Raw genomic sequence first — 27,920 nt, 5'->3', positions numbered from 1 at the left:
GACTTTACAGAAAACCCCTCAGGTGACATCCAGAAACGAATTATGTGTCTTTATTATTAAATAATTAACACTCCAGTGATTCAGAAACTCCCCAGCAGCTTGAGCTGGAATGGGAATGGGGGGCAGCCCCCCCGCCCCTGGCTTGTCCCCTGATTAGCAGAGATTTCATGGAAGACTAAACACAGCCTGCAGCAGCTGAGGATCGTGGCCAAGGGAACAGTGGCTGGGGAGGAGCTGTGACAGGAACTGGATGCTCAGCCCGGTGGGAGCTGGAAAACACTCTCCAGTCTGTCCTGGCCTGACCCTCATGGCATTCCAGCTCCTGCTCCGTGGAACCAGTGTCTGTGAGGGGCTCTGGGATGGATGGCTCGGAAGGAGGGAGATCCAAACAGCAGCTGCAGACACAGAGCTCACTGGATGTGCTGGCACGAGCCCCCGGGCCCTCGGACACTTGCTGGTGACACTCATGGCTGGACGTCCTCCAGTGACGTGCTGAGGGGTGACAGGAGCACCTTCCTACTTGTCCTTGGCATCCAGCTGGAAACAGAGACCACAGTGCTGGCCAGGGAGCATCAAACGTTCCAGCCCCAGCACCATCCCCACAGTCACAGAATCCCAGAATCCCAGACTGGTTTGGCTTGGAAGGGACCTTAAAGCTCATCCAGTCCCACCCCTGGCCACGGACAGGGACACTTTTCCACTAGTCCAGGCTGCTCCACGCAACTGGTTTTCCTCTGTCACTGTTGCAGCAGCATTATCCCTCAGGGATTCAGAGCAGCACAAGCATCATGCCAAGGGCTGGCTGGTCCCCAAAATGTTGGTACCGAAGAATCAAAAACCTGGCCAACAGGCTAAGAATTCCTACTCATTCCTGCTGCGTTATCTGAGGGAAGTAAGAACAACCTGGATGTTGCAATTGGAATGCTGAAGCCAGATTTTGTGGAGTCACGTTTGGACAATGTATGCCTAAAAAATAACAGCTCTGTTTGATGTCAAATGTGGAAAAAACCTCCCAGTGGTCTACAGGAATGTAGTAATTAACATCTGCACTGAGCTCTGAGTAATTAAGAGCTTGTTCCCCTGCAATTTCTCACTCCTGAAGATCCCAGAAGGTGACAGGTGTGAGAATGGTGGGGGAAAAAAGTCTGTTTAAAGACTTTCATCACTGCCAAGTGGAGCAGGAGCAGGAACCCCACTCCCTGTCCGGCCGTGGCAGCACAGGCTGGGTCTCAGCACACCTGGAGCCTCCCTTCCCTCTCTCCTACTGCGTATTGCTCCAGAGGAACCTCTGGAAGTGGCAGCACAGCCATGAAGGGGCTGCATGGAGCGAGGGCTTCCAGCCCCTCACATCCCGGTTTTGTGTTGCGGCACTGCTGGCCGGGGGCATTTCCTGGCTGGTTACTCCCAGCCCCTGGAATCGGCACCTCCAGCTGCAGCTACGGGGCTAGTCTGGGAACAAATCACACAGCAGGTGATGTAGCGGGAAGCTTTTCAGTCCCTGACGGGGTCACTGCTTCCAGCCCAAATCCTGCCCTTTTCCATGCTCCTAGCTCATTCGGGACTGGCAGATCCACGTCTTCCCATCTACCACACACAGCGCTCTGCCCTGGCACCCAGCTGTGAAAACAGCACTCAGCTTTGGGTCGGTTTGGGGTTTTTTTGCACTCTTCTATGCGGTGTGACCCCAGCAAGCACAAACCCACTCCCCTGGATAACTGCAGCACAGGGAACGCAGGGGCTGAGGGAGGAGCTGGGGCTCCGAGCCTCTTCCCACCTTCTCCTTCTCCTTCTGGGTCAGCGTTTGCATCTCGTCGCTCCAGCCCAGCAGCTCCACCAGCTTCTCGACGCCGCCCACCACGTCCCCGAGCTGGGCCACGTCGTTGTGGCGCTGCTGCCACGCAAAGGGGCCCACGAGCTCCCGGTTGATGAGGACCCGGGGCACGGAGCTGCGCACGGCTCCGGCCAGGCTGGCAAAGGGCTCCACCTGAGGGGGTAACCGAGGGGGCACGGGGACGGTCACCCTGCCAGGGGCACCAGTTCCCAGCACACTGGGCTTGCAACCGCTCAGCCACCCCGGCTCTGAACGGGTCACAGCGTCACCAGGTACCTGGTGGCCTTCCCTCAGGTAGCCCCACAGCTCTCCAGGTGCCCAGAAGGTCTCTTGGAGCTCCTCCGCCCTATTTCTTACCCTCCACCTCAAATTCCACCTCCCTAACCCATTTTCTCGCCTTCTCCTCTAAGCCCTCTCTCCCCTCCGGAGTCCCTTCAGGCCCTGTTGTCGGTGTGCCTTTTCCCCAGGGGTTTCCCCCATTCCCAGACCTCCAGGGATGTCCCGATGACGAAGAGCAGGTCTGCCATGGGGAAGTCTGTGAGGTGCAGGAGGAAGCGCTGCGGGAGCTGCTCGCCGAAGAACACGATGTCAGGCTTGACGATTCCAGTGCAGACAGGGCAGCGAGGGATCCTGTCCCCCATGACATCTCCCTGAAGGGAGACGCCCCAAAACTGCCCGTCACAGGGGTTCAGAACCACCACGTGTCCTCAGAGACACGCCCAACCCCAAACCTGGTCCCCTCCTTAAACCTCTTGCCCCCGAGGGGAAAAAAACAGGTTGGGACCTGTCATTATGATAATAATTAATGCCTCCTTGCGTTAATTGTGTTGATGCCCAGCTGGGCCCACTCACCCTGAAGTCCTCTCCGGGGAAGTTCCTCTGACACACCGTACAGGTGGCAGTGGCAAAGGTGCCGTGGGCTTCCACCAGCCTGTCGGGAGGGATCCCAGCCGCTGGAATACAGCGTGGGGGAGAGGACTGAGCCAGAGCCTCCCTGTGCACGTCTCCCCGCTCCTGCCTCTCCCCTCAGCTCCTGGTGCTGCTGCTGGGGATGGGAGGAGGGAGCTCACCTCTCTCCAACCCGTCGATGTTCTGCGTGTAGAGGCGCAGGAGCAGCCCCTTGTCGTGCAGCAGCCGGAGGAAATAGTGGGCGGAATTGGGGCGGTAGTTGCCAGGATAGAGCTCCTTGGCCAGGGTGAAGAAGGGCTTGGGGTTGACGAAGAAATAGCCCAGCTCAAAGATGGCCTCGGGGTAGGGGATGTTGTACTGCTCCAGGTTGCTGTACAGGCCGCTCCCGGGGGACCTGCGGGGACAGGGGGCACCTGAAAGGGGCTGCCGTGGGACCTGGGCTGGAGACAGAATCCCAGGATCCCTGAGGTTGGAAAGACCTCCAGGTCCATCAACCTGTCCAACCTTGTCAACAAGAGCACCGAGTGCCACGTCCGGTCGTTCCTCGGACACCTCCAGGGATGGGGGCTCCACCAGCTCCCCGGGCAGCCCCTTCCAATGTTTACTCACCCCTTCCATGGACAAGACCTCAGCCCTCCAAGGATGCAGAGGATGGAGGCATCACCTGAAGTCCGGGATGCCGCTGGGCGTGCTGATCCCGGCGCCGGCCATCACCACCACGCGCCGACATTCCTTCTTCCGGAGCAGCTCGGCCACGTCCTTCAAGGTGAGCTTCTGCTTCCCCTCGTCGCCTCCCCACGTGCCCCAAATGGCTCTGGCAGCCGCACTCAGACAGAAGGGCCTGGAGCCCTGGGTCCTGCTCGGCACAGGGGGAAGCACAGCACTGAGACAACTGAGAGTGACTTTGGCTCGGGGGGAGAAAACCACCCAAAAATTCCACAGGGAGCTCTTCCCTGGGCAGGATTGTGCTAGGGCTTCACTAGGAGGGAGCCTGGCCGTTATCCGACCCAAACCCTGGAGCAGACACGTCCCTCTGCGCCTCCTTCCATGGATCTAAAATACCAAATCGCCGGCGTTCCTGTGAGAGGGGATTTTTGGACAGGGATGGACACGAGGCTGGACCCACTGGGAATTCACCAGTCTCAGTGTTGGTTTACACTCCTCTGGGATCCAGGAGACTCTTCTGTGTCCTAAGTTCAACAAGTTTCTCTCAGGGTGGTGTGTGACCCTGCCCAGGTGAGCACAGACACTGTCGTTCCCCTGTTCCCCCTCGGGCTGTGTGTGTCCTTGTGCCAAGGAATCGCAGCCCATGCCCAGCTGGGCTGGGAACAGCCATTATCATCTGGGAACAGTCATTAGCAGTTCAGGAACACTCATTATCAGCAGGGAACAGCTTCTTCTCCCAGAAAATTAGTGCTGCTGGAGCAGGGCATTGTGCACAGTCCAGAGCAGGCGTGGGGAGAGCCGGCAGAGCTGCTGGGGCTTGGCAAGCCCGAGGAGCAAGGACAGAGCTGGAAGTGTCTCCAGGCCTCAGAGTAGTCAGCTCTGCCTTCCCAGGGATGTGTGACATTGCTTTCCCAGGGATGTCTGACACTGCTTTCCCTGGGATGTTTTACATTGCTTTCCCAGGGATGTCTGACACTGCTTTCCCTGGGATGTGTGACACTGCATTCCCTGGGATGTTTTACATTGCCTTCCCTGGGATGTGTGACACTGCCTTCCCTGGGATGTTTTACATTGCCTTCCCTGGGATGTGTGACACTGCCTTCCCTGGGATGTGCCCCTGCACTGCCTTTCCCTGCTGCCACAGGGATGTGTGACACTGCCTTCCCAGGGATGTGTGACATTGCTTTCCCAGGGATGTGTGACACTGCTTTCCCTGGGATGTGTGACATTGCTTTCCCAGGGATGTCTGACACTGCTTTCCCTGGGATGTGTGACACTGCTTTCCCTGGGATGTTTTACATTGCCTTCCCTGGGATGTGTGACACTGCCTTCCCTGGGATGTGTGACATTGCCTTCCCTGGGATATGTGACACTGCTTTCCCAGGGATGTGACCCTGCCTTGCCCGCTGTCACAGGGATGTGACAGTGCCTTCCCAGGGACGTGACACCGCACGGCCTTTCCCTGCTGTCACAAGGACTCGGCTCTGCCCTGTCTCACCGGGTTCCCGGAGAGCTGAACTCGACATTTCCCCGGCAGATCCCGACTCTGCGGGCTCCCAGGCCAGCCCTGGCTCACACAGTGACGTCCCTGCTCAAACGGACACGGGACATCCTCCATCGCGGCAGCGCACCCCATCCCAACACCGATTCCCACCCTGCCCTTCCCGCAGGGATGCTCCGGCCCCGGGCCGCCCGTTCCCCGCCTACCTCCCGTCCCCGCCGCGCCGTGCGGCCCGCGCCGTGCTGCCATGGCGGGCCCCGCGCTGCCACAGGCTCCTGCAGGCTGCAAGAGAGCAGAGCGGTGCTGGGGGCGGTGCTGGGGGCGGTGCTGGGGGCTCCCGGGGCTCCCGGGGCTCCCCCCGGCCCCGGCGCTCACCGGCCGCCAGCAGCGCCCGCGCCCCGCGCTCCATCGCCGCTACCGCACTGCCGCGAGCGCGCGCGCCCGCGCTCCCGCCCCCCGCCGCCGCTCACCCCGCCCGCGGTCGTTCCGGCGGTTCCGGCGCGGGGAAAGGCACCGGGGGAAGGCGCGGGGGGCTGGCGGGGCGGCGGCGTTGCCGCGGTGACCGCGGGGCGCAGCGGTACCGGCGCGGAGTGAGTGCGCGGCGGCGGCGGGCGCGGGGCGTTACGGTACCCGGCGTGCCCCGCGCGGCCGGAAGTGAGTGCGCACAGCGGGCACGGCGCGGCCTCCTCGCTCCGGTCCCGTCCGGCCCCGTCCCGGCCCCGGCCCCGTCCCGGCCCCGCCGCCGCCGCCGCCATGAAGGACGTGCCGGGCTTCCTGCAGCAGAGCCAGAGCGCGGGGCCGGGCCAGGCCGCCGTGTGGCACCGCCTCGAGGAGCTCTACAACAAGAAGTGAGCGGGGACGGGGTGCGGGGGGTTCGCCCGCCCCGGGTGCCGGAGCCGAGCGCGGCCGGGCCCGCCCGCCTGAGGAGCCCTCGCGGGGCCCGCTGGACCCGCGTCCCTTTAGCCGCCTCGGTGCTCGCCCGGGAGGTGGCTCCCGCGGTGTTCGCCCCTGTCAGGCGGTCCCAGCCCCCGGTTCGCGCCCTCAGACGCTGCTCGGCACGGGCCGGGAGGGGGCACGGGCCGGCGGCGTTGGGCTCACGGGGGTGTTTGTGTCCTCAGGCTGTGGCACCAGCTCACTCTGCAGGTGCTCGACTTCGTGCAGGACCCTTGCTTCGCCCAGGGAGATGGGCTCATCAAGGTGAGCGCACTCCTCCCGGCTCTCCCGGTTTTCTGTACCGGGAAAAGCTCAGCCTGTGGCTTCTCTCTTTCCCGATCCTCTCGGAGAATTACTGACCGGGGTGGGTTCGGCTCCCGGGGTGTTTGCACTGGTGACTGTGTGAAAATTCTGCTAAAATCAAGTGTCTCGAGTTCAGAAGCTTCAAAGTGATTCTTTTCTTCACTCGCCTAGAATTTTCATTTTTGGGGGTTGCAGGGGGATTTTTTTTTTATTATTCTGTATTTTAGCAAGAGGTTTGCAAGTGCAGGATGGGTGGTCAGTGGAAGAAGCCTGTGGGGATAGAATTAGATAAAATGAGCAGTTCTGGGTTCTGAACAGTGCTGGAATTTCTGTATGGGATGCCCCATTTTCTGGAGAAATCATAGGACCCTGGAATGCTCTGGGTTGGAAGAGACCTCGAGGACCATCGTGTTCCACCCTCCCTGCAAGAGACACCTTCCACTAGCCCAGCTGGCTCAGAGTCCTGTCCAGCACTTCTAGGGCTGTCCAAATAGAGCTGGAATAGAGAGGAAATGTGGTGAGAAACTCTGAACCGGGCTTTCCTTGACCCTGAGTGTCCCTGTCCTTGTCCCCGCAGCTCTATGAGAACTTCATCAGTGAGTTTGAGCACAGGTGAGTTACTGGGGGTCGCCTGAGAGGGTTTGGGGTCGCCTGGGGGGAACTGGGGGTCACCTGGGAGGGTTTGAGGGTCACCTGGGAGGGTTTGGGGGTTGCCTGGGGGGAACTGGGGGTCCCTGCTGACTCTGAGCTGCTCCCTGCAGGGTGAACCCCCTGTCCCTGGTGGAGATCATCCTGCACGTGGTCCGGCAGATGACAGGTGCGTGTCCTCCCCTCTTCCCCGTGCTGTTGTTAGCTCTGCATCGTGGCTGGGGGCCCTGGATGGGAACCCCTAGTGCAGCCTGCAGGGAGCCTGTAAAAGGCGGGTTGGAAGGCGAGGTTTGGCTCCACGAGAGCTGCACGTTTAAATCTGTTTTTCCCTCTGCTCCAGATCCCAACGTGGCCCTGACTTTTCTGGAGAAGACCCGGGAAAAGGTATGTTGGGAGTTGCTCTCGGTTGTTGTGAGCAAGCCAAGAGGCACGGGCGTATGTGACACCTGTGCTGGAGAGCAGCGCCTTTCCACAGGGATTTGAGTGCAGGAATGCGGGCACAAGGGACGTTTATGCAGCCCCTGGAGCACACCTGGCTGCAGGTGACACTCCAAAGGGGTCCCTGGGTCCCTGCAGGTGAAGAGCAGCGACGAGGCCGTGATCCTGTGCAAAACGGCCATCGGGGCCCTCAAGCTCAACATCGGGGACCTGCAGGTCACCAAGGTGAGGGGCGGCCTGGGATGGGGGATGGGGAGTTTTGGGGTGCTGGGACATTCCTTGGTTCTCCCAGCTCCCGGCTCAGAGGGGCTTGTGAGCTCACCAGGATGAGGGAGCTGCTGACGGTGACCTGTGCTGGTGTTGCTTGAGCAAAGCACATGGGGTTTGTCATCCTTGGCTGGCTTTAAAACCATCTTTCAAACCTGAAATGATGTTTTTCAGGCAGGGCAGCTTTGGCTCTCCTTGAGCGAGTACAGAGGGATGGGTTTGGGGGGTGGAATCCTGGAATGGTTTGGGTTGGAAGGGATCTTGAAGGTCACCCAGTCATGGGCAGGGACGCCTTCCACTAGAGCAGGTTGCTCCACCCTGGCCTTGGACACTTTCAGGGATGGGGCAGCCAGAGCTTCTCTGGGCACAGGGAGGGGTTTGGGAGTGGTGGTGGCGGCTTTGGCTGTGTCACACCTGCCCGGGATGTCACCGGGCATCCCCCGGGAGGGCTGCGACCCTCGGAGCCGGGAGCGCAGGCACGCCCCAGGTGCTCCTTGCCCTGTAAGAGCCAGGTCTTGCCCTCCCCAGGAGACCATCGAGGAGGTGGAGGAGATGCTGAACACCCTCCCCGGGGTGACATCAGTGCACAGCCGCTTCTACGACCTCTCCAGCAAGTACTACCAGACCGTGGGGAACCACGCCGCCTACTACAAGGACGCACTGCGCTTCCTGGGCTGCATCGAGGTCAAGGACCTGCCAGGTAACTCCTCTGCAGGGGAAATCCCACTTCCCACACCCTGCTTCATCCCCACAAGCCAAATGAGTGCCCTGGCTGGGGTTTTCCCCGTGTTGTTTTGGCTGTGCCGTGGTGGGTCCGAGGTCCGGCTGGACTGAGGAGTGACCCCCGAGGACCTGCTCCTGGCCTGCACCAGGGGGAAGAGGGGGAGTGCCCCTGCCAGAAGGACAAGTTTGTTCCAATTCCCCAAAATCTTCACTCTAGATTCAAAAAGCAGCCCTTTTGTGCTGCAGGCTCCTGAGTTTCAGGCAGCGTGGGAGAAGATGAGGGCTGGGAATTGTTTAATGTAGGTGAGGCAGGGCTCGATGGGGCTTAAAGTGGTGCTTTATCCAAAATATTATTGGCTTGGCTTTTTTTTATCATCCAATTATTTTTGGTTGGGGTTTTCTTTATCCATAGCGGTTTTGGTTTGGGTTTTTTTTTCATGCAAATTATTTTTGTTTTGGTTTTTTCCCAGTATCAGAGCAGCAGGAGAGAGCCTTCACCCTGGGGCTGGCCGGGCTGCTAGGAGAAGGTGTCTACAACTTCGGGGAGCTGGTGAGTGCTGCCACATCCCTTGGTCCCTGGAGCCCCAGGAGCTGTTTCTGCCCTGCTCACACCCTCCTGCCTGTCCCCTGCAGCTGATGCACCCCGTGCTGGAGTCCCTGCGCAGCACGGACCGGCAGTGGCTCATCGACACCCTCTTCGCCTTCAACAGCGGCAACGTGGAGACCTTCCAGGCCCTCAAGTCGGCCTGGGGGCAGCAGGTGAGGGCTCTGGCACTGCTGAAGGCCCAGGCTTGGGGTTTGCAGCTGACATTTGGAGTCTGTGGGCCTTTTCCTGATCACCTTTGCCTCATTCCTGGCTCTGGAGCACTGGTGTAATCCTGGTCGGAGCATAGGAGTGGTTATTCCATCTCGGTACCCATCATTAGTTTTCTTTTGGCTTCCCTCTGGAGTGCTTCCAGTGCTTTCCCTCCTGTTCTGGGAAGTGGGAGGGAGAGCAGTGATGCTGGATGTTACCTGTGCTGGCTACACCAGGAGTCACTGGCGTAGCAGTGGATTTGTGAGACTGCTGGCACTTGGACTGTTTCCTGGAACCATTCCTGGCTGCTGGGTGGGCTGTGGTGGCCTCCTTCCTCCTAAATGAACCCTCCCAGGGATTTATTCGTGCATGTTCTCCCCCAGGATGGGGGGGAAATGCAAGAATGACCTGCTTTGGTGCCTCTTCCCCCCTCACAGCCCGACCTGGCTGCGAACGAAGCGCTCCTGCTGCAGAAGATCCAGCTGTTGTGTCTCATGGAGGTGAGCTGGGATGTGCTCGGGGTGCCTGGTCCCTCAGCTGCAGGAACTCCGGGATACAGGAGGTTCAGGGTGGATTTTGCCTGTAGTTGGAGCCACGGGCAGGTGCCGTGAGGGAAAACACCTTGTGCTGGGCTGCTTGTCCCTAGTTCCTGGGGGGCTTTTGCGTGGAGTGCCGGGACAGGTGGGAATGGGTTATTGGGAAGGGCTAGATGGGATATTGGAAAGAAATTCTTCCCTGTGAGGGTGCTGAGGCCCTGGCACAGGGTGCCCAGAGAAGCTGTGGCTGCCCCTGGATCCCTGGCAGTGTCCAAGGCCAGGCTGGACATTGGGGCTTGGAGCAGCCGGGGATCGAGGGAGGTGTCCATTCTGTGATGTGGAGGAGGGGGAGAGCAATCCCTCAGGGATGGTGTCTGGAGGATGTTCCAGGATAACAAAAGGCTTCTGGAACACGGTTAAACGTCTCTGTCTCCCAGGGACTGAGGGTCCTTTCCCTGGTGGATAACCTGAACAGTCCCTTCCTGTCACTGGAAGGCCCCGGCTCCGTTGTCACCGCCCCACACTGGTGTAAAACATTCTCGTTGGACTTACCTTGGTTAAACGTGAGAAATGCCATTGCCAGCGCAGAGTGAGACTGGGCAGGGCAGCTTGAGGGAGGCTCTGGGAGCTGTGGGAATCCCCAAAACCCCGTGGGGGTTGTTTTTTTGGTTTGTTCCCTGGATCCAGATGACTTTCACCCGCCCGGCCAACCACCGCCAGCTCACCTTCGAGGAGATTGCCAAGAGTGCCAAAGTCACCGTCAACGAGGTGAGTTTGGGGGTGGACACCCTTGGTAATGTCCAGGTTCTGGAGCTCTAAGAGTGCCTGGATAGACCTGAACCACACAGAATCCCAGAATCATCTGGGCTGGAAAGAAGCTCCGAGATCATTGAGTCCAACCCGTGCCCAGAGCACCGAGTGCCACGTCCGGTCATTCCTTGGACACCTCCAGGGATGGGGATTCCCTGGGCAGTCCCTTCCAAGGCCTGACAGCTCTTCCCATGAGGAAGTCCTTCCTGGCGTCCAACCTGAACCTGCCCTGGTGCAGATTGAGGCCGTTTCCTCCTGTCCTGTCCCTTGAATCCTGGGAGAAGAAACCGACTCCCACCTGTTGCTCAGGGACAGTTGGGCTCTGTTGGCTTTCTCCACTTGCCTTGTTTTTCCTGGGATTTCAGAGAAAAGGCAATAAATCTAGTTGTAGGGAAAAAGAACTAAAAAACCCTAAAATCGAGTTTTAGCGGAAAGTTCTAGGGAGCAGGACTCCTCCACGTCGAGGTGCCGAGTCTCGAGGCAGTTCTGTCACCTGAAAGGGGGTGGGTGTGAGAGCTGCTGCCCGGGATTCTGAGGGGATCTCGTGTGAAGGTGCCAGGTTTTACTCCTGTCAGGGGGAAAGCGGGGTCATTGCCCGGGATCATCTGTGTTCCCAGGTGGAGCTGCTGGTGATGAAGGCGCTCTCGGTGGGGCTGGTGAAGGGCAGCATCGACGAGGTGGACAAGAGGGTGCACATGACGTGGGTACAGCCACGGGTGCTGGACCTGCAGCAGGTAAAGCCACCAGCTCCAGCTGGGCCGGGCTGGGAGCACCCGGGAGCGACAGCGGAGCTGGGAAGGGTCACAGCTTGGGGTGTATCACAGGGACAGGGCTGGCACATCCTTCGTGAAAGCCACACAGAAGCCGTGGCTGTGATTTCCAGAAGGATCCAGGCCTCATTCCTAAGTGCATGAAACAGCCTCTGGGAGTTCTGGGGGTGTAGGAGGCACATTGCTCTTGGGAAGAGGGAAGTCCAGGATGATGATGGAGCTGTTGAGCTTCTCAGCTTCATCCTTGTAACGTTTAAGGAGACTGTGCAGGGTGTCTTTACCTTTAAGCCCAAAATCGAGTGCCTGGAATTCCAGCTGCAAACGACTCCTTTGGTGCATTTCAGTTTAACCCTTGCTGATTTGCTGGTAGAAGCTGTTCATCCCAGAATCCCAGGATGGTTTGGGTTGGGGGGGACCTTAAAGGCCATCCAGTGCCACCCCCTGCCATGGGCAGGGACACCTTGCGCTATCCCAGGCTGCTCCAAGCCCTGTCCAGCCTGTCCTGGAACACTTCCAGGGATGGGGCGTCCCTGTTTCTGGCTGTGTGGGGCTTTGGGGAGTGGTGTGGGCTCTCCGGTGTGAGGAGGAGCCTGTGGGCATTCCCAGGAGCTGAGGTACTCCGTCCTCGTGGCCTCGCCTTGCAGATCAAGGGCATGAAGGATCGCCTGGAGTTCTGGTGCACGGACGTGCGGAGCATGGAGATGCTGGTGGAGCACCAAGCCCACGACATCCTGACATAGAAGAGAGAGTGATTCCTGCTGCTCCTGAGGCTGGCAGCACTCAGGCCACTGACTGCACTGGATCCCCGGAGGGGTGGGTGGGCAGAGCGGGAGCAGCCGGGGATGTGGCGAGCAGGAGGACGAGGACGTGGCCTTTTGCCGTGTGACCCTTTGGTGCTCGAGCCAAGCTTTCCCTCTGCTGGCACGAGTGGCTCTGATCCCTGGTCCCAGAGCTCCGTCCTGGGGGGATGGATCACTCCTGAGCCCTCCTGCCTCCAGCTGCTGCCGGAGGGTGGGATCCTGGTGCAGGATCCGAGGGGTCTTGGCCTTAGGGGGCACGGCCCGTCCCGCTGCCCTCTCCCCCTGCCCCTGCAGCAGCCTGAGGCAGCATTCCCCAAGTCCTCTTCCCCAAATCCTCTTCCTCCCCTGGCCCCCCTTCCCTCCACCTCTCCTCATCTACAGCAGAGGGAGCGTTTGCTCCATCCAAGGGTTTTCCCGGGATTCCTGGTTAGTGGGTGTGTCTATACACTTGAGGGGGTGGTTGTCTTTCGCCAACGCTTTGTGCTCAGGTGAGGTGCAGTGGCATTGCCGGAATAAACGTCTCTGCCTTCCCTTTTTGGGAATTCTGTGTCATCTCCGTCCCTGGCAGCTGAGCTGCTGATCCCTTTAAAAACGTGTTTCCACGGTCTTGCCACTGCTGGGATTCAGGAGCTTTCCCCACCAGTTTGGTTCTCTGGTGTCGTTAGCAAACAGCACTGATGGAATTTTGGTACTTTTCCTGCTTTTCCTGCCTTGCCTGAGGGCATAAACCCAGCAAGAGAAAGAAGGGAGCATGTGGCTGGTGCCAGACTGGTGCAGGCACAGAGGTGCCTCACGCAAGGGAGACAAGCTTTGGGACACAGGACAAAATGGAATTGTTGGAGTCTGTACTCGCTCAGCCTCCTGCTGCTGCTCTCCAGGCCCTTCTGGCTGAAATTCCCTCCTGGATGGGGGTTGTTCAGTGCCCAGGGCCTGCCTCCTCCCTGCCCTGACACTGGGTTTGAATTTCCCAGTTCCTGCTGCACCCTGTCTTCCAAGGCTTGTTCCTGGTGCCACTTTGACTGACTTCAGGAGAGTGTGTGGAAGGGATAAGTGTTCTGATCGGGAAAAGAGTCCCTTTATTTCATAGCTGGGGACAGGAGAAGGCTTTAAGGAGCACGGTCTCCTTCCCAGTGCTGTGTCAGATCTGGCCCTCACTCCCAGGGCTGTCACTGCTCCTTAGGGAGTAAAGGAAACTCCACTGGAGTCAGAGTCATGGGGCTGCTGCCGCTTGAGATCGGCATCCAAAACCCGGAATGTCGCTGTGGGAAGCAGTGGCAGCTTCTCCCAGGAGCATTCCGACAGCTCTCCCGGCTGTGGAGCTCTGAGCAGCTCCTGGGAATGAGGCTCAGATCTGCAGAACTGTGACAGCTCCAGAGGTTTTTCCAAGCTACCTGGAAGTACCCCTCGCTACCCGAATCTTCCACGTGCTGGCTGCTTCCCTGGCACAGGTACCTTGGGATGTGGCGGGTGGAGAGGCCCTTCCTGCAGGGACGGGAGCGGGCAGGTGTGCAGCCCCCAGCCTGTGGCACCCTTTTAATGTCACTTCCAGCCTTGGAGTGTTTTCCTGCCAGGAATTTACCTTGGATTGGCTTCCTGGCTTGCGCTGGGAGGGGTGCACGCAGCGCTGCAGCTGGGAGAGGCTCCAGTGGGAAGGAGCCTGCTGCCAGCCCTCGAGGGAAAGCTGCGGGCAGGAATCCGGATCATTCCCTACGGGCACCCCCGTGGGCGGAGCAAACCCAGCGAGCCACTGCTGAACGCAAACGTGGGTTTTAATGAGCAGGCTCGGGGGGCTCCATCCCGGCGAGGCTCTGTCCCCAGGCCTCTTCCCCCGGGATTCCCTCGGCAGGGAGCGGGCTGCTCCTGCCGCTCCTCACTCCGGCCGGCTCCTGTAGTGGTGGATGTTGGCCAGGACCCAGGCTGTGGGCAGCAGGAAGGAGGTGAACATCACGGTGAGGGCGATGGCTTGTTCCTGTGGGGGACGAGGAGCGGGAATCAGGGGCATGGCTGGTGCCGTCCAACACCGCACCCCCAGCTCGCTCCCCTGCGCTCTTCCCCCTCCTGTGGGGCCGCCCCGGGGCTCTGGAGGCAGGTCTGGGGAGCAGAGCTGTTCCCACTGGCAGTGGGTCGAGCTGGTGCTCTCCAGGTTCGTTGTTTCTCTGGGACACGGGAGCAGTGCATGACCTTGAAGCTGTGGCCGGGGCCTGCGGTGTCCCTGACTTTCAGATGACTTTGGGATGGGAATTGCAGCCTCATATCCCTGGTGCAACCAGGACAGCATTAACCCCCTGCGCTGGCACCTTTCTTTGATTTATTTGCCTGGAAAAAGCCTCTCCAGGCTCCTGCAGCTCCTCTGTTGCAGACCTTGGAAAGGCAGCAGACGGAAACCCCCCAAAAAAGGGGGTGGAGGGGGAACCAGGCAGGATTTTGGTAGAAAGCTCCTTTTTCCCAGCTTGTTTCACCCAGCCCAGGAGGGTCTGCTTTGGTGGGGGGACTGTCCCCACAGGGGGAGTGTCAGAGGGACTTTGGGCTCTGCGGTGACAGCAGCCCTGTCCTTGCCCGTGGGGACACCCCTTTGGGGTGACTGTCCCAGGACAGGGGCACAGGGTCTGGGTCTGTCCTGGTCTGTCACGGCTGCCCCTTGCCCTGGGCAAAGGTTAAGAAAGGGGCTGAAAGGACAAAGTCAAACGGCAGCAGGAGCCAGAGGTGGGGAGCAGGGTACGGACACCGCGGGGGTGTCCATGGACACCACGGGGGTGTGGGCTGGAGCCCGAGGGCACATTCCTCCTGTTCCGCCCCCTCCCCTTTTGCTTCCACCCCCTTCCAGAATAATTTGACCCCGACACCACAGAGGGTTTGCCCCCTTCCCCCCCCCCCCCCCCCCGCAAAAACCGGGCTGTTCCCACTTTTTCAGCCCCCAGGATACTCACGCCAGCAGAGAGCGGGTGCTCGGGGGGGCTGGAGCGGAGCTGTGCCCGGGGGACCCGGGAGATCCGGAGGGCAGCTGCCAGGAGCTGGGAGCCCCTCTGGAAACCCCTCATGGCGCTGTCAGGGCGATCCCGCTGCTCCTGGCTCTGCAGCTGCCCAGCTTGTCACTGTCACCGCTGCCACCACGCCCCTGCCACCCTCGGCACGGCTCCAGGGGCACGGGGAGGAACGGCCTGGCACGGCAAGGTTTTCCCAAATTGCTCTCGGCCTGATTTTTCTTCCCTTAATTGTTTTTGGATTTTTTTCCCCTCAGCACTGCCCATGACTCTGAGACCAAAAACTGTCCCGAGCCAGCACACGGGGACACTGAGATGCTCTGCTGGAGAGCAGAGACCTCCTCTTGCAAGGACCTTTTCCCTTGGAGCAAAACTCTTCCTCTGGAGCAGAACTCCTCTCTCCTTGGACCTCCTCTTCAGCGGGCTTTTACAAACTTTGTAGCGCTCAAAACACCATTCAGCGAGAAAGGACACTCTGGGAAAGACTATTTCCAAATTCCTCTGGTGAAGGGAAGGAGGTGGGGTGCATGCCACTGGGATCAGCTGGGGAAGGAGCTGCTCGTCCCCGTGTACCGGTGGCTGCTGGACAGGGATCCAGTGCTCCAGAATCCCTGTGGATGCCCAGCCATATCCCCATCCAGGGGACGGATATCCCTGCCCCTGCCACGGACTCAGCCTGTGCTGGCATCACTGTGCTGGTTGTGAGGAACAAACCAAAGGGGACGTGAATCCAGCTGGGGCACAGCTGGGATTAGACCCTGGGACAGCAAAGCAGTAGAGCTGGCAGCACCTGCCCGGGCTCTGCCCTTTGTCAGGGTGTCCCCAGGGCAGCCCCGGGGCATGGGGACTGACCCAGCCGGGCTCCATGGGGGGTTTCCGTGGATTTACAGCGGAGGACAGATGTGTTATGCCGGTCCTGTAGGGGCTGGATCGGGCAGTAGCATAACCCCTGTGGGCACCGGGGCCGCTGGCCGCTCGGAGGGGCCGGTGCTGCCTGGCCGCAGCTCCGCCCCCGGATCCCTGAGCCAGCAGGCTGGAACCCGCTGAACGGGCTTGGACAAGCGTGCCAAAGCCAGAGTCCACATGGAATTTTTTTCCTCCCTGGAAACAGCCGAGGGGTAGGGTCAGAGCGTGGCTGGGGACACGGGAGGTCAGCAGGGTGTGCTGCTACCCCGGCTCTCTGCCGGCGGCTTTGGGACCACCGAGCCATCCGGCTTGGTTTTGCTCTTTCAGTTCCTCCTGCCCCGGCTCCCTCCGCGGGCACTGAGCTCAGCTGGACCAACACTTGCGTGTCCAGGATCGTTTTTCCAACTTTCTTTTTAAGGAGAGGGGGGAAAAAAGCGATTTCCTTCCTTCTTTCTCGGTTGGGCAACTTCCGTCCTTCCCTGGAGCAGCCTCTCTCCGCCTGCACAGGCTCAGCCCGGCCTCGGGACCGAAGGCAAGACCCACCTCCTCCCTTCCGCGCCCTGGGGCTCGGGCTGGGTCGGGATTTTTCACTTTCCCGGAGGCAGGACTTTCCTCGCAGTTCAGTCTCGGTGAGGAAACCGGGCTGTGCCTGCAGCCGGCTGCTCTCAGGGAGGGGTTTGGGGGCTGGGCGCCCTCCTTGCCCCTGCGTCCCCCCGGCTGGATTCCCAGCTCCGCTTGGAGTCTCTCAGAGCCCCATTTCATCATTCCTGTGTTTTCCCTGTGCCCGGCATTGCCAGGAGGCAGCTGCAGCTCCCTTTTGTCAGGGGCTGCTTACGCGCGTCCGTCTCTGTGCGTGTTTTTGGTCTGTAGTTACACGGATGTTTGTACGTGGCACGTAAATACGATTTTGTGTACAAACCAGTGGAATAGAAAGGTCCTGCCCCAGGAAGCTGAGCTGGAGATGCAGGAGCGAGGGGGAACAGAGGGGTGCAGTGAGCTGGGAGAGGGGGAAGTCTCGGGAGCTTTTCGAAGTGCCACGGAACAGCACGGGGAGGAAGAGGAGGCCGGAGGGGGAAGGTGGCTCTGTGTGTTGGGAGAAACCGCTGCGATCCCATCGCGGCAGCAGAAGAGCAAGAGGGGGGAGGCCGGGGAGTGATGAAGCCCGTGAGCTGTCGGGGGTTTGGGACAGCTGGAGATGGCGTGGAGGAGCGGAGGGGATCCACCCCGGGGCTGGGGGGAAGCTGGGATGGGGGAAAACCGCTGGAGGTGACCAGAGGGGACGGAGACGGCTGGTGGCAGGCGGGGGGTGACGGGGAGCGGGCAGCGCTTTGTGCCCTCAGCCCCCGCCCCGTCGCTGCGCTCCGCAGGCGGGGCCGGCGGCGATGGCCCACGGCGAGGGCGACCCCGGCGTGTTCACGGCCACGGCCCTGCCCGGGGACCCGCGGCTGCTGCCCACGGTGACCAACGCCTTCCTGGGCACCCGCGTGTTCCGGGACATCCTGCACGCCGCCGGCGTGTACAGCGGGGCCGCGGGGGACACGCACCGCGCCGATGTCCCCAGCCCCCTGGGGCTGCGCATGGCAGCGCCCGGCGCCCACTGCCCGGCCCAGAGCTTCACCCTCGACACCTGGACAGGTGAGCAGCGAGCCGCCCCCTTCCCCTCGGGCTCTGCCGCAGGTTCCCTTCTCTCTGCTTTTTCTGCCTCTGCCGCTCAGTCGCATCTTCCCTCTCATGCTCCCTTCGCCTCGGGGTGCTGCTCCCCTGGAACAAGAGGAAAATTCCCCTTTTGTGCGGGAATAAGCGATTTTCAGGCTGTAGCTCTATCCCTGCTGGGGCCAGGCTCGGCCGATGCTCTTTAATCAAAATGTTTGATGGCACAGACCATCCCTCAGCAGCTTGGCCAGACTTGGTGTCAGCGGTGTTGTCCAGTCCACAGCTGGCTCTGGACCCGGGAAAAGCCGTTCCTTGGCCAGTAGGAACCAGCAGACAGGGCAGGGGTGGGAATCCATGTGTTTCCAAAGGCTGGTGGCTCTGGCTGTGCTTGCAGGGACCTTCAGCCACACGATTCAGTGCCCTGGCTACACGGCCACCCACCAGCTCTATGCCCACCACTCCCTGGTCCACCTGATGGCCTTCAGCATCACCGTCCGGCGCTTGGACAGCTCCACTCATCCCGTCACTGTCCAGCTCCAGAGCCTGTTCGTGCCGCAGAGCCAGGACCTGGACCTGACCCCAGGGCCAGACTTCCAGGGAGCGCAGTGAGTGTGGGGGCCGGGGGTCCCGGCCCTGAGCCCACCCTCCACGGGCTGTGGCACAGGGGTCTGCTCCCCTGGGGAATGAACTGCAGGTGTAAGGCTGGAGTGGGGCTGGAATGGTGAGGGGTGTGGGGCTGGAATGGTGAGGGGTGTGGAGGCTTCTGCACATTCGCTTCACCCTGAACCCCTGAAAACCCCTGAAATTAAGCACAGAAACATTTTTGTTCCTTGCAAGTCCAGAATTATCCCTCACTCTGATGTGTGAGAGCAGGGAAGGGGCCAGGGGCTAGATGTGATTCCAAAGAAGTGAGGCTGGGGAAAACGGGAGGTTTGGAGGGAATGATGTTTTTTAGAACTGGATTCCTGGGACTGGAGACCATTTGTGGCAGCTTCCCACTGCCAGAGGGCAGGGTTAGATGGAATACTGGGAAGAAACACCTTCCCCCACCGCTTCCCGTCTCCCACAGCTACATCTACGGGCAGACGCTGGTTCCCGAGGTGGAGGGCGGCCCCCGTCCCACTGTCCACATGCTGTGGACCCCCATCCCACAGTCGCTGACGCTGGGCGGGGAGGAGCGGGAGCGGTGCTGGGAGTTCCTGGCGGCCGTGGCCGGGAGCGAGGAGGAGGCGAAGCGGAGCTACAGCGCGGGGCTGGCCCTGGTGGCCGCGGGGTCCCTGCACCGCTCCCACGTCCGCGCCTGGGCCGCGCTGCGCCGGGGCTGCTCCGTGGAGCTGGACGGGCCCCCGGCCCTGCGCCAGGCGCTCCACGGCTGCCTCTACTACCTGCTGAGCGCCGTCCCGCCCCAGGACAGCCCCGGAGTCCCGTTCCACGGCATCAGCCCCGGCGGCTTGTCCAACGGCACCCGCGGCGAGGACTACTGGGGACACGTCTTCTGGGACCAGGTGAGGGGGGCCGTGCTGGCCTGGGGGCTTGGCACAGCGAGGGGGATGGAGGAGACTCCATCCTTCCTCCGTCGGGATGGAGCAGGCTATCCTTCAGTAGGGATGGAGGAGACTCCATCCTTCCGTCGGGATGGGGGTGTCCTTGGAGGGTGGAGCTGGCGGGAGCACTTGGGTGTCCCCACCGCAGCCAATCCCGCCTCGTGGCCTGGCAGGACACCTGGGTGTTCCGAACATCCTGCTGCTGTATCCCGCGGCTGCCCGCGCCGTCCTGCAGTACCGGCTGCGCACGCTGGAGGGCGCCAGGCGCAACGCGCAGGAACAGGGCTACGAGGTGCGGCAGCGACCCCGGGCGGGGCTGTCCCCAGCGCTGTCCCCAGCCCCGTCCCCAGCGCTGTCCCCAGCGCTGTCCCCAGCGCTGTCCCCAGCGCTGTCCCCAGCCCCGTCCCCAACCCTGTCCCCAGCGCTGTCCCCAGCGCTGTCCCCAGCGCTGTCCCCAGCCCCGTCCCCAACCCTGTCCCCAACCCTGTCCCCAGCCCCTGTCCCCAGCCCCTGTCCCCAACGGTGTCCCCAGCCCCCTCCCCAGCCCCTGTCCCCTGCCCCGTCCCCAGCCCTGTCCCCAGGGGATGCCGGGCTGTTCCCGCGGGGCGCAGCACAAGGGGATGTGCTCATGGATGCTTCGCCCGGCAGGGTGCAAAGTTCCCGTGGGAGAGCGCGGCCACTGGCCGGGAGGTGTGTCCTGAGGAGATCTACGGAGCCCAGGAAATCCACGTCAGCGGGGATGTCCTGATGGCCTTCGAGCAGTATTACTGCACCACGCAGGTAAAGGGAGGGTCGCCCCCGATGGCCGGTGGCCGGACACCTGGACGCTGTCGCTGTCCCTTTGCTGAGGAGCTCTGCTCTCGCTGGTCCGCAGGCTCCCTCCTGCAGCCCTGCCTCCTCTGTCCTTGCTCCCGTGGGCGTCTCAGCATCTTTTTGGCTCAAAGCAGGCCAGTCTCTCCTCTTGCTCCCTCCATCTCCTCAGAGCTCCTCTCCATCCTCCTGCTGACTTTGGGCCTGGCGGAGTCTCCCTCATGGCCCTGTTTTTGCCCCAGGACCAGCAGCTGTTCCGGGAGGACGGGGGCTGGGAGCTGGTGGAAGCCGTGGCTCAGTACTGGTGCAGCAGGATGGAGTGGAGTGAGGAGGAGCAGCTCTACCACATCAGAGGTACCTATGCCGTGGGAATGGGGTGGAAAGCAGAGGTTTGGAGCCACGTGGTCTAGTGGAAGCTGTCCCTGCCCATGGCAGGGGTGTGGAACTGGATGAGCTTTAGGGCAACCCAAACCACCCTGGGATTCCATGACCTGGAGGTCCCCTTCAAGATGTCCTCAGGATGAGGTGCCTGCATCCACCAGCCAGAGCTGCATCCCAGCTTGTTCCTCCTTCAGCACCAGCACCACGCATGTTCTCCACTGAGCATCCCACCGGGACTGTGTGGGACCCTGCCAGCAGGAGGGTCCCCTTCCTTCAGCCGTGTCCCCAAGGAGGGGCCCAGAGCCACGGCAGCCCCTGGGTGTGCTGAGGTGCGAGGTGTCCCCTCCTGTCCCCCCAGGTGTCATGCCCCCAGACGAGTACCACAGCCAGGTCGATAACTCTGCCTTCACCAACGCCGTGGCCCGGCGCAGGTAACGCTTGGAAAGCCTCCCGGGAGCACCTGGAAGCACGGCCCAGCTATCCCCTGGCACTCCCGAGGGCATCCTTCCTCCCTCTGCTCACAGCCCTCTCCCTGTCGCCCCTCTGCAGTGGGAGGAGGAGCAGGGGCTCCCCCAGCTCCTCCGCCCTGTTCAGTGCCCAGTGAGGCTGAGCGGGATCTCCCTTCGCAGCGGGGCTTTTCCCTTGGCATTCCGTGAGGTGTCCGTGCTGTCAGCCAGCTGGAGACGCCCACAGCCAGGGGAACGGGCTCCCGGCTCCATGATGGAAGCTCTTAGCCCGGCTCAATCTGTGCCCCCTGTTCTTCCACAGCAGCTTTTTCTGCAGCTCCTTCTGTCCCCTCCCTCCTCTCACTGTCACCTATCCCTGACATAAAACCTTGTTCCTCCTCCTTTCCAGCTTAAATTTTGCCGCTGCCCTGGCTCGGGACCTGCTGCTCCCGGTGCCGGAGGAGTGGGAGGACCGTGCCAGGAAAATCAAAGTGCCCTTTGACGAGGAGAGGAAATACCACCCTGAGTACGATGGCTACAGCCCAGGTGAGCGGGGAGGCAGTGGCAGCAGCCCACGGATCACACTTTTAATCCTGGAAGGATCGGAATTCCGACCGGTTCAGACTTGGGAATGGTAAAAGAAGAGTCCCTGCTCTTGCTGCAGTGCACAGAGCTGGGCTCGGGGTGGTTTTCCTGCCTCACTGGATTGTTTCTCATCAGCGGGCTCAAAAACTCAGGAAATTTGGGAACTGTCCCTGTCTGACCAGCCCTGTCCCCAGGTGAGCCAGTGAAACAGGCTGATGTGGTCCTGCTGGGCTTCCCACTGATGCATCCCATGAGTGCCGAGGTCCGGAGGAACGACCTGGAGATGTACGAGCCCGTCACCGACCCGGCCGGGCCGGCGATGACCTGGGTGAGGAGAGGGCAGGGCCCAGCCTGGGACTGACCCCCGGGGGGGTGTCCCCATCCAGGGGACGCTGCAGAGCTGGGACGTGCCCTGGAAGTGTTCGCCCCGGGTCGGAGGGGTGGCAGAGGCGGCGCTGCTTCCGCTGCGCTGCCACCTTTGCCTCTCCGGCAGAGCATGTTTGCCGTGGGCTGGCTGGAGCTGAAGGAGCTGCAGAGAGCCCGGAGCCAGCTGCAGAAGTGCTTCAGCAACATCACAGAGCCCTTCAAGGTGAGCAGCGGGGCTGCAGAGCCCTCCTGCTCCCGGGCGGGTGACGATGGGATTGAAACCCACAAAACCGCCCAGAGCATCCCAAACCAGCTCCTGCATCATCTCTTTCTCGTGCTGGAGCAGGTCTGGGTGGAGAACTCGGACGGGTCGGGAGCTGTGAACTTCTTGACGGGGATGGGTGGATTCCTGCAGGTCGTCCTCTTCGGCTTCACGGGGTTCAGGTGAGACCTGCTGTGTCACTTTCAACTCCCGAGCAATGCTGGCCCCTTCAAATGTCCCCGTCTGGCTGGAGGGAAGGCGGGAACAGGTAGGAGGCTCGTGGTCCCCGGTCACTTTGGGGAAGCAAAACGCCATTCCCTAAGCCTGCTCTGCGGCTCAGCAGCAACATCACCCCGTCTCCTTTGGATGTGGTGAGGGAGCACCTCCTGCAGCCTTGCTGTGGGCTCCCTGCTCACATGTGGCTCTGGGAGCCTCCCTGCAGGGAGGTGCTGAGCAGGCATCGCCTCAGCTTTAAAATATCCTGGGAAAACACGGAGCTGCTCATGTAATTTCAGAGCTGTGGTGGTTTCCACCCTGGAGCCGCCGTCTCTTCAGCCTGTTCCTGGTTTAACTGAGGCTGGATCCAGCCTTTTGGTTCCCGGTGAAAACTTCCAGCCCTAACTATGTGTTTTTACTCTCTGTGTGTGGCCAGAGCTGCTGGGAAACCCACCCCGTTCCTTGGCAGAGCTGGGTGCGAGCTGCCGTATTCCCAGCTGGAAACCTCGGCTTTGGCTGAGCTGGGAGGTCTCCAGGCGCCCGGTGTGTGCCGGCTCGGGCCCCTCGTGGCACCAGCTCAAGCCACGGCTTTGGGGCTCCGGCCAAATTCCAGAGGCGGCGGCGACGTCGTGCGGCCACGCTGCCGCCTGTCCCGCCGCGGGACACGGATCCTGCGCAGCGCTGGGGCTCCCCAAGCCTCCCTCGAGCCCTCTCCGGTCCCTCAAGCCCTCTCAGCACTCTGGTGCGCCGGGATTTGGGTCGGAGACAAGAGGGGCCGTTGTTTTTCCTCACCCAGAGCCAACGCCCACCCAGGCAGCTCGGCTTTGGGTCAGGGATGGAGGGAGCGAGCCGGGATCTTGCTCCGTTGTTTCTGGGCAGGGAGCATGACCAGCGGTGCTGGGCTCCCAGCCCTCCATCCCGTGGGAATGGCAGCTGGGGTGGGTGTCTGAGGGTCACCTGCTCCCAGAGGAGCAGGGCATTCCCGAGGTTTTGCCAGCACGGCTGCTGCTGAAGCCAGGCTCTGAACCAGAGCAGGGAACCGAGCTGCGTTTGTTTTAATATAAAATCCAAGCTTACGGAAACCCCAGGTCCCAGCCGTGGAACTGGGATGGGACAGGAGTGCCCTGGGGTGGGCTGTGGAATCACAGCCCCAGTAGCTCCTCTTCAGGTGCTCCATCGGGGTGTTCGGGATTTGCCCGGGGATCCCCGGGTGCACCGAGGACCCTTTCGGACTCCTCTGGGGTGGTGATGCCTGGAGAGGTGGCTGCTCCCCCAGCCCGAGCTGGGCTCCTCTGTGGCTCCTGCTGTTCCCACCCCGCCGTGCTCCTGCCTTTCCAGGATCACGAGGTCCGGCCTCCTCTTTGATCCCGCCTTTCCCGACGATATCACCAAGCTGAACATCTCCGGCGTCTCCTACTTGGGCAACAAACTGGGGGTGACCATCACCAGGGAGGAGACCAGGATGGAAGTGACTGAGACCTGCCGGGACCCTCCGGCGTCTGCCCTGGAAGCTGTGCTGGAGTCGGGACAGTGCTTTCCCCTGAGGGAAGGTACGGCAGCGGCGCCCGGATCTGGATCAAATCATTTGGGAAGACCATTCCCGTATCTCACATGAGGGGTTTTGTGTTGCAGGGCAGAGCATCTCCTTCCCCACAGCGCCCGGATGGATCCAGAGGTCCCCCGGCAGGACCCCCTAAACCTTGGCTGATCCGGGCATTGCCCCTTGGAGCAGCAGACCTGGGATGCTGGGGGTGGGGAAAGGTAACAGTGGGTGGAGAGGGGGTGCCAGGCTGTGCCAGGAGGCCTTTGCCCCCCAGGACTGTGTGTGCCACCTGTCGCTGTGGCCCCGGGGGTCGGGGGCCGGAGCTGTCACCATGGCCAGAGCGGTCACCGCGTCAGAGCCCCCCACTGCCCTCCACACATCTCTTACTCGGCACAGGAGAGGAAACCCAGCCTGAAAACGACCATTTCAGACGTGTTTTCTAAACACCCAGGAGGTGTCTGTGCTCTCAGGTGTTTGTGTTTGTAAGGAAGCCCCTTCCTGACTCCAGGATCCTGACTCCAGCCCCTCCAGCATGTCCTGCCCCACTCCTCACCTTCCCGCCGCTTTGCTCTGTGGGCTCAAAGGCTGTGGAGGCTCAGCCAGCGCTGTTCCACCAGATGAGTGATGTTTTGGCACTGAGTATTACCCCAAGATGTGCAGCCGAAAGCCTTTTAGCCCCGTGTTGGCAGCACACAGCTCCTTCCCCATTGTTTGTTGTGCAACATCCCTTACGTGTTCTTAAACCCTTATCTGCGTTATTTCCCCTCTTTTCAAGCGGTTTTGGCGCGAAATCCTTTCTCGCCTGGCGTCTGAGGGGCTGCAGGAAGCCCGGACGGCAGTGATCTGTAGAACCACCCTGCCAGATGGTGGCAAGGGCAGCATTTTTCCGGGCCCGGAGCTGCTGTGGATTTGCTCAGGGCGTTGCTGGTGTCACGGAAATCCCAAGAATTGCTGCGCCTGCACAGGGCGGGCGTGGCACCCCCCGCCCCGCACTCTGGGCTGCGCAGCATCCCTGTCCCGGGGAGGGCAGGACAGCCCCGGGTGGAAGCAGGGAGTGCCGAAGGCGTTCCGTGCCCCGCGGGGTCTGTCCTGGCCAAACCGACCCCAGGAATCTCGGCCCAGTTTATAAAAAGCCCCGCGGCTGCTCCGTGCCCCGAAGCATCTGGGACTGCTTAGGGCTGGAGCAGCGACTCTCCCGCTGCCGTGTAATTACTTGGGGCCTGCTCCGGCCTCATTAGAGCCGCCGGCCCCTAATTAGAGGCAACTCTTGGCAGGAGAAAGGGACCACGATGTCCCCAGCCCCGTCACTGCGCCCGGATTGGGATTTGGATGGCGCTGGGATAAAGCCCAGCTCTGAGCCAGGGCTAGTTGGCAGTAAAGGGGGTTTATCCTCAAAAAAGGGGTCCTTTAGTCCCAAAATGAGCCGTCTCCAGCCCAGGCAGGGAGAGCAGGGAGCAGTGGGGGTGTATCCCAACTCCCCCCCGTCCTGGCTGGGACTGGCTGGGGATGTCTGCGTTGCTGTAATGAGTTCGCAGGTCTCAGCTCCCCTTTGGGGTGGGGAGGTGACAGCCCATTTTCTTCATCCTGTCCCCACGAGGCCCGGGAGCGGCTCTGCTTCCTCCCCTCCTCGGTCCTGGGGCTCCCTGTGGCCAGAGGTGGCCCTGAAGGCTGTGGGAATGATGGTGTCACCCAGCTGCCAGGAGCCCGATCGGAGCCCAAAATCCCTATTTACGTTTTCCCTTTGGCACCCCCCTGTCCCTTTCCACACCCAGAAACTCGCGCTCAGTGAAGCGTTTAATGACTAAACAGTGATCACGGAAGCTGGGGCTCCACGTGAGGTCACGGGAGGTGAAAAAAACCCCACAGGACAAAGAAAAATGACTCTGCCCTCACAGCGGGGTGGCAGAGAGGGGTGGTGGCCTTTTGGGCGGCCGCCAGCGAGGCAGAGGAGGTTCCGCCAGCCCTTCATCCCTGGCTCACTGGTCCTCGTCGTCGCTCCCGCTGAACTGGTAGGTGAAGAAGCCGACGGACTCCTGGGCCAGCTTGGAGAGGTGGATGACACCGGTGACAATGAGGGCACCGAGCAGCAGCGGCAGCACCACGCTGCCCGCCGTGGCCAGGGCGTTGTAGCAGCGCGCCTTGGAGCTGAAGTGCCGAGCAGCTTCCACGTCCCCGGACACTTTCCGATCCCGAGCCTGCAACAGCCGGGGAGAGCCCCTTCCCTCAGCCCCTTCCCTCAGCCCCTTCCCTCAGCCCCTTCCCTCAGCCCCTTCCTCAGCCCCTTCGTGCTCCAGGGCTTTGTCCCCCTTGCAACCCACAATTCATCCATTCTTCCACCCATCCATCCATCCGTCCATCCGTCCATCCGTCCCAGGCTGCTCCTGCTCCCCTCCAGCCCCACATTTTTCCCCACTCGTGTTTTCCCTCCTGCTTCATCCAGAGCCTCTCTGGCTCCAGCCGCTGCTCGTCCGCGTCTTTCTGCAGCTCTAGCTGCTCCTGCCAGAGGGGCTGGAGGTGTCACGACCCCCACAGCCCTTTTAAGGATGAAGCAGCTGCTCCTCGGGTGGTGGGCAGGGGGCTGTGGTTATCCGGGGCTGTCCCACAACCTCCGGAATCAGTGGCAGGAAAAGCAGGGAGGATTCACCAGCAGCAGGTGTCACCTGCCTGCGGAGAGTGTGGGGATCTGCCCGCCCGGGAGTTATCCCGAGTGCTCTGTGCCTCCGCGGGCATCCCTCCCCGGCCGTCCGCGTGGGGCGGGATTCCCGGAGCCCCCCGGGCGCTCGGGTGCCGCCGGTGCCGGTACCTTGACGGCGAAGGCGAGCGCCACGAAGCCCAGGCAGCAGAAGTTCATGTAGAGGGTGTTGAAGATGGCCCAGACGAGGTGGTCGCGGGGCGCGGGGGCGGCGGGGGACGAGCCCCGCTTGGGGGGCGGCCGCTCCTCCCGGGGATACGAGGTGTCCATGGCCACCGAGAGGGGCACCGCGGCTCCGGCAGCCTCGGGGCAGCGCGGCCGGCGTCCCTTTTATACCCCTGCTCCGCTAAATATAAACCTGGGAAATTACAGCCCTGAGGCGTGCGGTTGTCCCACGGGCCGGGCTGGGAGAACGGCTGGGATGGCGAGGCCACGGGCTTTTTATAGCCAGCCTTCCTCCCGGGATGAGGAGCACGGGTGGCTCCAGCGTGACTCGGACGCCGCGGGAGGGTCACTCCGAGGACCACCACGGCGCTGGCCGGCACAGGTACCTCCAGCCCCACCCTCCAGGTGTGCTGGGCAGGCCAGAGCCCCCCTCGGCAGCACCTTTGGGCTGCCGGTGGGATGAAATGGGAAGCTGATGTGGGAAGGTGGAAGAGCCACATCCACGGGACTCCGCAGCAGCGGGGGGGAGACGGGGCTGCAGCGTGGGGGGCGTGGGCAGCCAAAACACACGGAGGGGCCTTAATTTCCTTTTTCTGCCGTGCCCAAGGTGTTGGGAAGGAACTTCCCTGGGATGTGGGCTGGAAGCGCTCTGCTCCGCGGCAGGATGGAGGCAGAGAGGGGAGGGAGAGGAGGAGGACGCCACAAAGATGCCCGAGGACCCGCTGCGGCGCCCCGCGGTGAAAGAGGTGGCAGCGAGGGGGGTGGGCGGGACGGACTCTCCTGGGGGCAGCGGTGACCCACAGGTGTGTCACAGGTGCCAGGAAGGGCGTGAGCAGAGCAAAGAGCGGGGGCTGCCCCCCACGCCCCGTCCCCTCCCGCGGCTGTGCGGGGACACCCGCGGAATGGACAGCGAGGGGACGGGGGGTCACACCCATCGCCCCCGCGCCCCGTTTTGGGGGCAGGAGGAGGGGGGAAGCACCCCGCGGGTGGGGCCAGGCCAGGAAGCACACTCAGGGTGGTCCTGTGTGTGGAGATGACGATGGCGGCGACGATGATGATGATGATCACCACGACGACGGCGACCACGATGATGATGATCACCACGACGACGGCGACCACCAGGGAGCAGATGATGTTCGCCACCCTGGCGCGGTCGCCGTGACGCCGGGCACACTCCAGGTCCCCCACCAACTTGCAGTCACGGGCCTGGGGGGCAGTCGGGGGGCTCAGTGTGTGGGGGACAGGCTGGGGGGCCAACCCAGCCGGGGGTGGCCTCAAGGTTGTGCTGGGACCCCAGGGACGTGTCACCAAGGGCAGGGGTGAGGACCGGGGTGGTGTCAGGGAGGGCTGGGGGTGGGGGGACGGGACTGGGAGGTGCCGAGGTGAGGGAAAGGTCCGAGTCGGGCTGGGTCGAGGGGTCCCGGGTCGGGTTGGGTTGG

At 61.8% G+C, this 27,920-nt stretch overlaps 4 protein-coding genes and 1 long non-coding RNA gene across 6 annotated transcripts; 2 read left to right on the top strand and 3 right to left on the bottom strand.

Moving 5' to 3' along the window:
* Positions 1–23: 23 nt before the first annotated feature.
* Positions 24–5,448, bottom strand: SIRT3 (sirtuin 3). 2 transcript variants are annotated; one of them, XM_039552873.1, is made up of 8 exons: positions 5,378–5,448; positions 5,114–5,189; positions 3,405–3,596; positions 2,902–3,134; positions 2,684–2,784; positions 2,320–2,481; positions 1,775–1,984; positions 24–537 (listed from the first exon to the last, which is right to left on the bottom strand). In XM_039552873.1, the coding sequence occupies exons 3-8, from the start codon at positions 3,449–3,451 to the stop codon at positions 517–519; spliced, it is 774 nt and encodes a 257-aa protein (XP_039408807.1). In that variant the 5' UTR covers positions 3,452–3,596; positions 5,114–5,189; positions 5,378–5,448; the 3' UTR covers positions 24–516. The 2 variants fall into 2 exon arrangements, with proteins under 2 accessions (XP_039408807.1, XP_039408806.1); XM_039552872.1 differs by lacking the exon at positions 5,378–5,448 and adding an exon at positions 5,283–5,300.
* A 114-nt stretch (positions 5,449–5,562) lies between these two features.
* On the top strand, positions 5,563–11,959 carry PSMD13 (proteasome 26S subunit, non-ATPase 13). The gene is made up of 13 exons (XM_039552868.1): positions 5,563–5,755; positions 6,026–6,104; positions 6,721–6,755; positions 6,905–6,960; positions 7,132–7,175; positions 7,368–7,454; positions 8,025–8,196; positions 8,690–8,769; positions 8,853–8,978; positions 9,453–9,515; positions 10,239–10,319; positions 10,979–11,095; positions 11,776–11,959. The coding sequence occupies exons 1-13, from the start codon at positions 5,661–5,663 to the stop codon at positions 11,869–11,871; spliced, it is 1,131 nt and encodes a 376-aa protein (XP_039408802.1). The 5' UTR covers positions 5,563–5,660; the 3' UTR covers positions 11,872–11,959.
* A 1,723-nt stretch (positions 11,960–13,682) lies between these two features.
* Positions 13,683–15,029, bottom strand: LOC120410088. Its single transcript, XR_005602035.1, has 2 exons — positions 14,859–15,029; positions 13,683–13,900 (listed from the first exon to the last, which is right to left on the bottom strand). It is a non-coding gene; the product is annotated as an uncharacterized LOC120410088 (long non-coding RNA).
* Positions 15,030–16,274: 1,245 nt separating this feature from the next.
* PGGHG (protein-glucosylgalactosylhydroxylysine glucosidase) lies at positions 16,275–24,382 on the top strand. Its single transcript, XM_039552838.1, is given in 15 exon segments — positions 16,275–16,350; positions 17,186–17,453; positions 17,866–18,076; positions 18,541–18,976; positions 19,189–19,198; positions 19,201–19,307; positions 19,664–19,795; positions 20,068–20,179; positions 20,565–20,637; positions 21,062–21,198; positions 21,432–21,565; positions 21,731–21,826; positions 21,950–22,047; positions 23,420–23,631; positions 23,714–24,382. Coding segments are annotated over 14 exon segments (2,076 nt in total). The 5' UTR covers positions 16,275–16,350; positions 17,186–17,200; the 3' UTR covers positions 23,779–24,382.
* Positions 24,383–25,415: 1,033 nt separating this feature from the next.
* On the bottom strand, positions 25,416–26,586 carry LOC104684541 (interferon-induced transmembrane protein 5). Its single transcript, XM_039552904.1, has 2 exons — positions 26,428–26,586; positions 25,416–25,819 (listed from the first exon to the last, which is right to left on the bottom strand). The coding sequence occupies exons 1-2, from the start codon at positions 26,584–26,586 to the stop codon at positions 25,601–25,603; spliced, it is 378 nt and encodes a 125-aa protein (XP_039408838.1). The 3' UTR covers positions 25,416–25,600.
* Between the last annotated feature and the right edge of the window lie 1,334 nt (positions 26,587–27,920).

This window comes from Corvus cornix, chromosome 5 (assembly GCF_000738735.6).
Source record: "Corvus cornix cornix isolate S_Up_H32 chromosome 5, ASM73873v5, whole genome shotgun sequence".
NCBI lineage: Eukaryota > Metazoa > Chordata > Aves > Passeriformes > Corvidae > Corvus > Corvus cornix.
This window is presented reverse-complemented; position numbering and strand designations above follow the sequence as displayed.

Bases quoted from the DNA above. Each gene is read 5' to 3' on its own strand.
- SIRT3 (XM_039552873.1), bottom strand. From the start codon at position 3,451: ATGGCCGGCGCCGGGATCAGCACGCCCAGCGGCATCCCGGACTTCAG. The intron at 2,482-2,683 runs GTGAGTGGGCCC...GTCTCCCTTCAG, and splicing joins TCCCCGGAGAGGACTTCAGG to GGAGATGTCATGGGGGACAG. The intron at 1,985-2,319 runs GTCTGGGAATGG...TTACCCCCTCAG, and splicing joins TCATCGGGACATCCCTGGAG to GTGGAGCCCTTTGCCAGCCT.
- PSMD13 (XM_039552868.1), top strand. From the start codon at position 5,661: ATGAAGGACGTGCCGGGCTTCCTGCAGCAGAGCCAGAGCGCGGGGCCG. The intron at 6,756-6,904 runs GTGAGTTACTGG...TGCTCCCTGCAG, and splicing joins ATCAGTGAGTTTGAGCACAG to GGTGAACCCCCTGTCCCTGG. The intron at 6,961-7,131 runs GTGCGTGTCCTC...CCTCTGCTCCAG, and splicing joins CGTGGTCCGGCAGATGACAG to ATCCCAACGTGGCCCTGACT.
- LOC104684541 (XM_039552904.1), bottom strand. From the start codon at position 26,586: ATGGACACCTCGTATCCCCGGGAGGAGCGGCCGCCCCCCAAGCGGGGC. The intron at 25,820-26,427 runs GTACCGGCACCG...CGGCTGTTGCAG, and splicing joins CGCTCGCCTTCGCCGTCAAG to GCTCGGGATCGGAAAGTGTC.